The sequence below is a fragment of the Vanderwaltozyma polyspora genome, genomic scaffold (genome assembly GCF_000150035.1).
Source record: "Vanderwaltozyma polyspora DSM 70294 KpolScaffold1066 genomic scaffold, whole genome shotgun sequence".
Taxonomy (NCBI): Eukaryota; Fungi; Ascomycota; class Saccharomycetes; order Saccharomycetales; family Saccharomycetaceae; genus Vanderwaltozyma; species Vanderwaltozyma polyspora.
This window is the reverse complement of record NW_001834648.1, coordinates 76,371-88,754: the sequence shown is the minus strand read 5'-3', so window position 1 is coordinate 88,754 and position 12,384 is coordinate 76,371. Positions and strand designations below refer to the sequence as shown.

At 32.5% G+C, this 12,384-nt stretch overlaps 3 protein-coding genes across 3 annotated transcripts; 2 read left to right on the top strand and 1 right to left on the bottom strand.

The window, feature by feature from the left end:
- Window positions 1-722: 722 nt before the first annotated feature.
- Window positions 723-2,141, top strand: Kpol_1066p47 (basic helix-loop-helix domain-containing protein; the record flags this gene model as incomplete). Its single annotated transcript, XM_001644288.1, has 1 exon — window positions 723-2,141. One exon carries the CDS (start codon window positions 723-725, stop codon window positions 2,139-2,141), a length of 1,419 nt encoding a protein of 472 aa, XP_001644338.1.
- Window positions 2,142-2,203: 62 nt separating this feature from the next.
- On the bottom strand, window positions 2,204-5,881 carry KIN1 (serine/threonine protein kinase KIN1; the record flags this gene model as incomplete). The annotated part of the gene is made up of 1 exon (XM_001644287.1): window positions 2,204-5,881. One exon carries the CDS (start codon window positions 5,879-5,881, stop codon window positions 2,204-2,206), a length of 3,678 nt encoding a protein of 1,225 aa, XP_001644337.1.
- A 3,445-nt stretch (window positions 5,882-9,326) lies between these two features.
- CLA4 (serine/threonine protein kinase CLA4) lies at window positions 9,327-11,969 on the top strand (the record flags this gene model as incomplete). The annotated part of the gene is made up of 1 exon (XM_001644286.1): window positions 9,327-11,969. One exon carries the CDS (start codon window positions 9,327-9,329, stop codon window positions 11,967-11,969), a length of 2,643 nt encoding a protein of 880 aa, XP_001644336.1.
- Between the last annotated feature and the right edge of the window lie 415 nt (window positions 11,970-12,384).

The window sequence follows — 12,384 nt, the reverse complement described above, 5'->3', positions numbered from 1 at the left end:
CATGTGGTTTGTGACATACTGTTTTTAAAATTTGATATTACAGTGGGATGACAATTATTTAAAAAATATCAGCTGCTTGGATTTCATACTGTTCCAATACTCTAGCTTACCAAATTCGATCAAACAATTAGTATATCAATTAAACTTAATTGGTATTAAAGTTTCTTTTATAAGCAAGATACTGGCTAAATTTTGGTTCTTGTTATTTAGATTTTTTTTTTAAAAAAAAATAAACAACAATAACCTACATTAAGATACAATTTCATGCATTACTAAAAACTGTGAATTTATATCATTAAATTTTCCAATTACTATTCAATTGACAATTAAACTCAATACTTCTGATTTCTTTGATTCTAAGTACATTATTTGTTGTTTTTATTTTCATATTTTAAAGGTTAAAAACATACATATACAATAAAATAATTGAAATTGATAATTTCACAAGCAAGATAAAATTAACAGTATTATTTCTTTTTGCAAGTTTGCTTTTATTAACTTTGTTTACCCATAGCTTTTATTCCCTTAATTTTAGATCGACAGTGTGATTTTTAATCTTTTCTCGATTTCATAACAACTTTTTAGCCCTTCGAAATAGCAATCTTTATAATTGCGGAAAGCTATTATTTATGTCGATCATTGACTAAAAATAAATAGAAATATAAAAAATTAATATTAATAACTAGAAAGGAAACAATAGGAAACATTATACGATACTAATTATGGATAACTTCTCAGCATTATTCAGCATTACCAAAGACAATAATTCATCCTATATGGACGATGATTTTGATTTAGGTATAGATTTCGAAACTGCGTATAATGTATTTAATGAAGTATTTGATGATAACGATAATTCTGATAAGAATGATGATCACAACTACAATAGAAACAGTCCGACAAAGAGTCAGAAACAAAATAATATAAATACAAATATAATTCACAATCATGACCAAAATCTTAGTCAGTTGCAAAATCATAATTATATGAATGATAACGTACTTCTTACAAACACGTTACCTTCACCATTAAAAGTGACCTCGCCTGATTTGAATCTAATCTCTAATAATATGTCAAATAATCATAATCAGAATCACATTCACAATGATAACTCAAACTCCAAGAAAAATTTTAATGTTAATAATGATCGTTATCTACAGAATAATATAACCCCTACAAATGGGCTACATATTTCTTCCCCTACTGATATGGATAAAGAAATTCAAAATATACTAAACAGCCAAAGTGATGATAGTTTATTACTTCCTACAACCAATCCTCAATTGTTAACGTCATTAGAAAGTAATGCCATCGAGAATTTTTTAGATAGCTTGATTAATTCACATCCATCACCGATTAGCGCAATAAATACCAATAACAATAATCATACTAACAATCACACAGCTAGCAACGTTTTCGATAATGATGGTGAAAATAATTTTCATCACAGTAATAATAACCCTTCGCATAACCATACATTCATTTTATCACCTGCATTTAACTCAAATACTTCTTCATCTACTTCAAATTCAAATATTGCATCAAATTATAGTACACAATCTGTAACTACAAACAATTCATCTGCTTTACAAAAACAAAATATGCATATTGATCAACAAAATCAAATTATTAAAGGAAATAATCCTATTTCTTCAAGTTCAAATACTTTCATCGAAAACAAAAGCACAAATATCCAAGACTCGAATAATGATAAAAGGACATCTCATAATAATTCCAATGAACTAAAAATTACCAATGACCCACCATCAGTCAAATCTTCAATTTATTTACCAAACGAAATAGAATTACCAGAATTAAAGATAGATGATTCTGAAATGCCTTCTGATATTAGGAGTGATCCAAAAAAAGTTAAAAAATGGAGACATGTAAATGCAGAAAGGCAAAGAAGAAATTTAATCAAATCGACATTTGAAAATCTGATATCGTTAGTTAAATTTCCAAGATACGAGGAAGTTGATCCAAAAGATATCAAGAACGACGGAGAAAAGAATTTGATTACATTTCCAATGGATAAAAGAATACCGAAACACATCAGTTTAAGTTACATTTTACAAGATATGAAAGGTATCATTAGTGCCAACGAACAATTGGAATTTTTGTTAAACACAATTTTAGAATAATTAATGTAAATAAAAATATGTATTTATACTTTATATATAAATTTATATTATATTTAAGTAGATTATAGATTTAATTCAGATAAAATATGCGATGCCAATTCTTTGTACATCCAAGTATTACCGGAAACTTTCTTGAAATGTACACCGGCCAACCCAACTATACGAACTTTAACAATATGGATTTCAAATTTAATTGGAGGTCTTTCTTTAAGACTTTCACGATTCTCACTCTTAGTTGGAGATTGAGGATTTTGCTGTAGTTGTTGTTGTTGTGCAAGGGTTGGTGTTCTATAATAATCAATTTTATTCATATCTTGGACCTTTGATGTTGTTAAAATATCTTCTTGATTATTGATTTCATCCAACGAAGCAGTGGAAGCTTCTTCAGAAATGATATCATTATGGTTATTAGTTGAAGAAGTCCCAATAGAAGTAGCTCCATTGATATTTGATCCTACAAGAGTAGATGATAAACTTCTTTCATGCTCTTCATTGTTTACACCTAGTGGAGTTGCCGGAATTCCAGTCTGATTATATTTAATAGAACTTTGACGTCTCATTGATAATTGAGGTGTGCCCGATATCACTCTTCTATGAGTAGCCGCAGGAGGTTGTAACATCTGTACAGCTTGTTGATGGTCCTGTGAGAAGTTAGTACCTGGGATTTGTGCAATTTCCTGATAGTCTTCATTTATGACCTGACCTCTTTGAATACACACAAACCCACCTCTAACTTCCTTAAAATCAATATTCATTCTTCTCAATACAGAGATTATTTTATATCTTACTATTGGTAATGGCTTTGAAGATGTTGTTTGAACAGAAAAGAAACCCTTCAAGAATAATGAACGAGGATAATCAATAGAAGGCATTGATCCTGGAGGAGCCTTTGCAGCTTCATCTAATATTTCTTGATCTGTTAACTCACGAATATAAGAAGGAGTCTTCGTAATTTGCAATGAATGATTGCCGGAATTAGCAGATTGGTTGGATGTGACCATTGTGATATTTTGATTATTATATCTACTATCAGTTTCCAAGAAACCAGTTCCATCTGCTTCTTGTTGATATGCCGAAGTGGGGACTGGAGGTCTCATGAATTTCAAAGATTCTCTACGAGCGTGACCAACAGATTTAGCTCTAGCGCTTGGATGTAATTTACGACCCTTAGGAACAGTTAATTGGGGCAATGGCTTAGAACTATCATTTTCATCTTCACCACTAATATCTTCAACATCAGGTTCATTGTTATCACGAACTTTTCCTACATTTAATTGATCTAGTTTTAAATTATTCATATCATTTTCGATTTCTTTTGCACGTTGTTGCTGTAATAAGTGTTCTGCGTTAGTTGGTAAAGCTGGTAATTCAGATGGTTGCTTTTGTGAAGCAGACCTTTTAGGTGGTGAAGAGACATTCAATTTTGCTTCAGCTGCTGGAGTTGGAAAAAACTGTCTATTATTACTAAAAGAAGTTGTTTTAATGGTAGAAGGTACATGTTCTGAATAAGCACGTAAATGTGATTTTTGACCAGGCTGTCTGCTTCCCCCAATGACATTCGAACTTGTTTGAAATGATTGTTGTTGAGATGAAGATTGGGTTTGTGGAGATTGCTGAGATTGATGTTGGGTATTTGAACTACGTTGTGATAATCTTCTGAATATATCACCAAATGTAGATTTTTCATGAGTGTCTGATGGAGTAGTGACTTGATTACTATGTTGTTGGTAATCTGTAGCTTGTGGAAGTTTTGGAGATAAAACATAATCCAATTCACCTTGTTGTTCTGAACTCTTTCTTGAAGTTGGAGAAGTATGTGCTTGTTCTGGTACAACCAATTTTGGAGGGATCAATAATTGAAGAGGTTTTGGTTCTTTCTTTGATCCTACTTCATAACCTTCTATTCTTGTCTGTTCGTTTAATTTTGATGGTGACACTGTGTTTGGAGCATTTGTTTGAGCTTTTAGAATATCGTTTTGATTCATCGGTTTTGGTTCAAGTTTTACAGGTTTTTGAAGAGGTTCTGTTATTTGTTGATCCATAGGAGAAGGTGATCTTTTCTGAGTTTGTAACTGTTGTTGTAATTTCAATTGTTCTTCTTGTTCTTGTTGCTGTTTTTGCATTAATAACTGCTGCTTTCTTTGAAGCTTCTTTAATTTATTCTTTAGCATTTCATCTACCAAATAGTATATGGATATTAATGGATGGAATGCTGTTGTAGGGTCGTTGAATTGAGAGAAATCATTTTGATGTTCTTTTTCATAAATTGCTCTTTTAGACCAATATTGGTTTGAAGCTACCAAATATGATTCACCAGTAATAATCCTAGACAAATAATTATAAGTCTCTTCCACATCATCTACGAATTCTAAACGGAACATTTCTTTTATCACATTAATGTTTAGTCCATCTATCGTTAAGGGAACCCTTAGAGGAAGATAAGAAGGAGGAGCTGTATCATAACCTCTTACCATCCAATGATGATCCACCACTTGCTTTAAAGATGCTCTTCTTTTTGGATCTACAACTAACATTTTGGATAATAATGAAATGACTTCAATTGATAAGTGTTGTGAATATTCAACTTTACCTTGTTTAATTTTCTCATGTAGTACACTTGAATTTTCATCATCAAATGGAACTTTACCACATACCAAAACGTATAATACAACACCAAAAGACCAAACATCTACTTCTGGACCTGTATATGGGTTTGCTTTAAGTAGTTCAGGAGCAGCAAAATATAATGAACCACAGAAAGTATGTAATTGTTTTCTATTATCATATAAATTTGATAAACCGAAATCTATCAGTTTGATTTCACCAGACGTTGAAATCATTATATTTTCTATTTTTAAATCTCTATGAACAATATTATTAGCATGCAAATATTGTAATGCAGAAGCTATACCTCTAGCAAACCTTCTTGCATGATGTTCTCTTAAAGAGCCATGTTGAATGATATAATCTAATAATTGACCGCCTGATACGTATTCAAAAAGCATATAAAAATGGTTTGACATGGTACACATTTCAAATAGACGACAAATATGGGGATGATATAAGATTTGGCCCAAAGAGGCTTCTCTTATAGTTCTTTTATCTCTTGATATTTCCTTTTCCAGATTTTTCTGTCTTTCCATTATTTCTTGGTCATTTGCAGGGGCAGGTAAAGATTGTTCTTTATGCAAGAAAGCCTTTGTTGCTCTATTTACAATTTTGATAGCACAAATTTCATTAGTTCTATGATGTTTTGCTAATTTAACCTTCCCCATGGACCCAGCACCTACAGTTTCCAAAAAATTCCAATCTCCCAAGGATTTTCTATGGAATTGTTTTAACTGTTGATGTTGTTGCCTGCTTTGAGATTGATCTTTATTTTGATGTTGTTGTTTTTGCCTTGATGGAGTGTTTGAACTGCCACTACTGCTATGGTTATGGCTATGGTTATTATTGTTGTTATTGTTATTGTTGTTATTATTATTGTTATTATTAGTGTTATTATTACTATTCTTGATTTCGACTGGGGGCATCAATGGTGGCGATCTATCTTTATTTTCTTGAATAGTATTACTGCTGTTGTTATTGGTATTATTACTATTTGGTTTTGCACCCATCATTCTTGGAGTAGCTTTAGCCACTGCAATTGGAGCGCTTTCATAATTTCTGTTGCTACTATTTGTAGGGGTCCCCATTTTGAATTGGGTATTGACATGGTAGTCCTTTGAATTGTTTGACATTGTGTAAGCAGTTAAAGGAGGGATATAGAGTTATGGTTTATCAAAATGAATAAAAAGGGAGTTGTGAAGATGTATTATTTCCCAACAAAAGGATTTAACAAAAACAAAACTAAAAGTAAAAAAAAACTGTTGTAAAAATCAAATCAAAATATCAAAAACAAAGAACTGGATGTATCAAACAAATGAGATGGAATCAGTCTTGAATGTTAAAATTAGAATAGAATAAAATGAAGAAAATGCAAATAGAATCTTTAATTTAATTCTTTGTCAAGTGGAAAAAAAATTTGTTCTTGACAGTTTCAAAGATATTTCACGGCGTACTAAGCTTGAAGCTCGATTTGTAACCAATCTAGTTTGGATATATATATATATTATTCCTCTATCTGTTAGTCTCAATCCAGTTATTTGTATTGGAATGACAATAGTATAGTATAGGATATTATATGATAGGATAGGATACAGCCTCACAAAAGCTTTAAAAAAAAAGAGTATTGAGGAGGAGGAGGAGGAGAGGGAGGGGGGTGAGGTAGTACCTTACTTAAGAGTTCAATTTGATATTGGCAACTATTGTAATGTAAATAACTGGTATAAAGGGTTTAATATCAGTTTTCAGTGTTGACCAAACTAATAATTGGTTTTATTTTTTTCGAATTAAAGCTTGGTTAAGAAAAAAAATAAAACCTAATGTAAAGTCCTTTAATTAACTTGTTTCGAAGATAGGGATACCGTAATAATCGATTTGAGTTAAACTAGTAAACTTATAGTTAGTCGATATTACTCAAATTATATTTGTTTGTTCTTCCTCTAAGATAAATTAATTCTCCTTTAAAATTGGGAAAAATAAAAAAATTAAAGAAGAACAAGTTTACTGTGAAGAGCAGAGAGAGAAATAACGAGTTGGATAGGATGATGACAAAGAGATGAAGATAGTTAAACAAAATATAATGAATATACAAGCAAAGACATTTGTTACAAGACAAGAGAGACAGATTCTATTCTAATCCAATAAACTCAAGGTTAGTAAAAGCTTAATTAATTAATCATGACAAGGACAGAGAGTTGCAGTCTGAGAAGTTGGGAAAGGGTAAGGTAGAGAGAGAAGGGTTACGGGTATGGTATGGGATGGGATGGGATAGTAGAGTTGGGTTAGTTTGGAGGTTCGAGTGATGGCCGGTGTAAGTGAATGTAAGTAAGTTCTTTGATGAGATGAAATTGAACAGGCTTGATTGATTGATTGATTGATTGATTTCGATTAGTTTAGCCAAGTTAAGCTTCTGTTTAGTTATCGAGGTTGGTATGGATAGAGAGACAAGTTGAGAAAGGGAAAGGGAAACGGTAAAGGGAAAAAATTAGATGGGAGTGTTCGTTGCGAGTGATGATGGATGGAAATAGATTTATTATGTGATTACGTTTAGTACATAGTGATCAGTTGAATGGAGAGGGGAGGGAGGAGGAGCAGGTCAAAGTGAAGGTGAAGGTGAAGGTGAAGGTGAAGGTGAAGGTGATGGCGTATAGTCTCAAGGGGTTCATCAGTTAGGCAAACTGTTGTTGGGGACCAAATAGAGAAAAAAAGATTACTAAATTCGTTGATTGATGGGTGATGATGGGAACCGGCGGTGGATCGATGTGAAGAATATGTAGGATGAGTCCATACGTACATATATGGTTTCACAAGCACTCGAGTACACACACACAAATCAATATTGATTTGTGTGTGTGTTTGTCTTGTGAAAGAAAAGTGGGGGGCAGAATGAAGGCAACAGCATTTCGCACACACAGATAGATAGAGAGAGAGAGAGCAGCGACCCACATACTCTGAAAGTGAGAACTACGACATAATCAATAAGAAATAGAAACAAATAATCAAAAGCCTTCGTCCACACGTGACACTCACATGTAAAAGTCCGGGTAATACAAAGAAACTCGCCAGAACGTGTTACCCTGCCCACAGCTGCTTGCTTCCCTACTCCCCCCCTCAAAATGAATAAAAATTGATAAAGGCAGAAACGCCAGAAACACACACACAAAAAAATAGCAGAGGACAGACAACTGATATTTACCCAATTGGGAAGTCCGTCTCTCCTGCACCGTTCCAATACAGCAAAATCAGTAAAAAGAAAGCAAGACGTAAAAAACCAAAAACAGCCCAATATAAATTGCAGTTTCGAACTAGGCCAAGAACGCAGTCTATCGCACAAACCCAGATGATTGATACCTCGAATATATATATCTTACCTGTCCAATACACAACTGAGAAATCCACAGGTCTGTCTGTCTGTCTGTCTCTACCTCGCTCGTACCGTATTGGCAATATGCACACAAACATCCATCACACATTGGACTGCTAGGCTAGCTTGACGATACCTGTCAATAAATACGTAATTTATTACTAAACTAACCTTTAACAAGCTGAACTCTTAACACCAACCTACTCACTTCACTTCACCTCACCTCACCTCACCTCACAACAGACCTGATATCTCTTATATCTTCTGGTTTTGCATTAGCATTTCCCTTGGCTGTCTCTCTCTCTCTATCTCTGCCCTGCTCACATACACAACATAATACCTTACCATACCATCCATGTACTTTTATTACTCCAGTAGGAAATTAAAATCGAAACTAAAAAATTTACTGTTCAAAGAAATAAAGCGTATTCTCATTCTGGTGTTTTGTCCCAGCTCTACGGCAGTTTCTCTCGAATCTTGAGATTTCGATACGAAACAATTTTGAAATTTTATTCCAATTTTTGATTCAATCTTCAAAAAATTATATATTAGAAATTCAATCAACTACATAGTTTATTTTATTCTTTTCTCGATTCATCATGGATGCTAACAATATCAATTCTTTTTCGCCAACTTACTTAACTTAACTGTTACATTCTAATCAGATTTAATTCTATTCTTAGTCTAAATTTTCATTTTCTTTCATTTAACTTTAAATAATATCTTGGTATCTCTCTTTTTTTATTTTTAATTTTTAATTTCATCTTTGGGCTTATTCACTTTATCCCACACTCTCATCTTCCTTTGAACTTCATCCACCCACCCCATTTCGAAATAGAAAATAAAAATTAACGTTAGATCGAAGTCCACACACTTTATCTAGTCTCCCTCCTCCTTAGGTTCCTGATATATAGAAATATCTGTTCCTGTCCTGTCACATTTTTGTATTATCATAGAATTGTTTAAGTTTAAACTCTTCTAATACACTCTGTCATCCTCATTCCTGTTCCAACCTTCTATCACTGATTCAATTACTCTTACTCAAATATATATATATATTTATATATATATCCATGCCAGTGTCTGTGACTACATTTATTACAATTTAAGGTTCCATCAAGATATCATTTTAACTTCTTTTATTAGATTATTTTTTTTTTTATTCAAAAGAAAAATTTTTCCTCTTCCTATTCTGTTTTTTCTTTTAATTATAACTTATGTCGTTGTCTGCTGCTGCTAACTCGATATCTGAATCAGATTTCCAGAATATTGGCCCTGCTCCAAGACCCCCGGCTGCACCTTCAAATTCAATTACGCCAATTTCTGGATTCAATCAAACTCAACCAATTTCATCCTTTAATATTAACAATACGAACAGCAATAATATTATCGAGAAAAAAAATTACTTGAAGTTTAATACCATTGATAAAAATACAAGAGCAATGAATTTATCGAAAAGAAACGGTTGGGTTTCTTACAAAGATGATGGTTTGTTATCATTTATTTGGCAAAAAAGATTCCTAGTTATAAATGATTCTTATATCTCACTTTATAAAAATGATAAAATGAATGATGATCCAATCTTACAATTCGCTTTGACAAACGTGATAAGTGTAAGTAGAACTCAATTAAAACAAAATTGTTTGGAAATTATAAGAATTACTGATAGAAATTCATTCCCTTCTTCAAATAATTTATCAAATAGCAATAGTAGTAATGGTAATAACAACAGTAACAATTCAAATTTAAGTTCACTAGATTCAAGCTCAAAAAAATCAATTTACATAACAACTAAGAATGAACATGAGTTACATGCTTGGCTAGACACTTTATTTACAAAATGTCCTCTACTAAGTGGTGTATCTTCCCCAACTAATTTTACTCACAAAGTGCATGTAGGTTTCGATCCAGAAACTGGTAGTTTTGTTGGTATGCCAACAAATTGGGAAAAATTATTAAAACATTCAAGAATTACTGGTGAAGATTGGAATAATGATTCAGCTGCGGTTATTCAAGTGTTACAATTCTACCAAGAATACAATGACTTAGGAATATCAAATAATAATAACAACAACAATAATAATAATAATCAAAACTCTGCATCAAACTCTGCATCAAATTCAATTACTTCATTAAATAACAATAAATCGAATAGATCAAGCCCTTCGCATATTAAATCACCAATAAATGATTATAACAATAACCAGCAACCTTTACCATCAATTGACTCATCAAAATCTTCTTTCCAACCTGTAAGACATGCACCTTCTCCTCCAAATTTTAAACCACAAATTTCGGTAAATACTAGGAATCAAGGTCTTCCACAACAATCTCCTTCTATGGGTAAATATCAAAATGTTATCCAACAACAACGATCAATTACTCCAACCTCCATAACAAATTTCCATCAGCAACAACAACAACCACAACAGCGTATGCCTGTAAGAAATATTGTTCCACAACAATACCAAATGCAACAAAAACCGGTCTCTCCTATTAATCAATATAGATCTCATCATAATATGGAAAACCCTTACTCAAAAGGACCTGTTGTTGCCCAATCTATCATTCAAAATAATGACAATGCATCTCCAATTAAACCAAATCAAGGAATTCCAACTCCAGTAAGATTACATCCTCAACGTGGAGCTCCATTACCACCACAACAACAGGCACCAGGTAAACCATCAGTACCGAGTAAAAGTCCAGGTCAAATCAATCCAAGCTCTGCAGCTGCAGCTGCTTTGGCAATGAAACAACATATGAAACAAGTTACACCAACAAAACAACAACCTGGACCGCCAAACTTCCCACAGCCTCAAAGACAAGCTCCAAAGAAACCAGAACTTGATCAAAAGAAAGATGTAGGAGTAAGAAAACAAAAGAAACCTTCAAAACCTACCATGTCCAATGCTGAAATAATGTCAAAATTGAAACAAGTGACATTTAATCTAGATCCAACACCATATTTCAGAATGATTGAAAAAGCAGGTCAAGGTGCAAGTGGTTCTGTTTATTTAGCGGAGAGACAACAAATTCAATCTAATAATTTAGAAATGATTCAAAGTACTAATGAAGAAAAGGCTCACATTGGTGATAAGGTTGCCATCAAGCAAATGATTTTGTCGAAACAACCACGTAAGGAATTGATTGTTAATGAAATATTAGTTATGAAAGACTCTCGTCATAAAAATATCGTTAATTTCTTAGAAGCCTATTTAAAAACAGAAGACGATCTATGGGTAGTAATGGAATTTATGGAGGGTGGATCATTAACTGATATTATCGAAAACAGTCCAGCCAATGGTGAGACTAATTCTCCATTGACAGAAGGCCAAATTGCATATATAGTGCGTGAAACCTGTCAAGGTTTAAAATTTTTACATGATAAACATATTATCCACAGGGATATTAAGTCTGACAATGTCTTACTTGACACCAGAGCTCGGGTTAAGATTACAGATTTTGGCTTCTGTGCTAAATTAACTGATCAAAGAAGTAAAAGAGCTACAATGGTTGGTACTCCATATTGGATGGCTCCAGAAGTTGTTAAACAACGTGAATATGATGAAAAAGTTGATGTTTGGTCATTAGGTATTATGTCTATTGAAATGTTGGAAGGTGAACCTCCATACTTAAATGAAGATCCACTAAAGGCATTATATTTAATTGCTACAAATGGTACGCCAAAATTAAAGCATCCTGAATCATTGTCTCTGGAAATAAAAAGATTTTTAAGCGTTTGTCTATGTGTAGACGTTAGATACAGAGCATCGACTGAAGAATTATTACATCATACATTCTTTAATATGGCATGTGAACCTTCAGATCTAACTTCTTTATTAGAATGGAAAAATTGATATCATTATCTCAGTTTGTAAATATAGAAAAAGTACATCACCAAAACTGAAATTTAAAAAGCATGCAGTCTCAGACAATGGTCTAAATTCTATTGTCATAAACTTTAAAGAGCTTTTATTTTTGTTATACCGTTCACAATATATAGTCATCTCGATGGGCATTATTTTAATAATACTTCTCCGTAGAAATGTAGAAGTCATTAGATTACATTCAATAACATATGTGGATCTGCATTATTTAATCAAACTTATAATTATGAACTTTAAGCCATATATATACTAGATATTACGTTTTAATAGGATAAATCTGTATTACTTTATTACCATTCAAATTTGATGTCGCTACCAACACAAGATATCGCTTTAAAATGTGAATTTTAAAGAAGTTTCAATATTTAAACTTTGATATCTATAA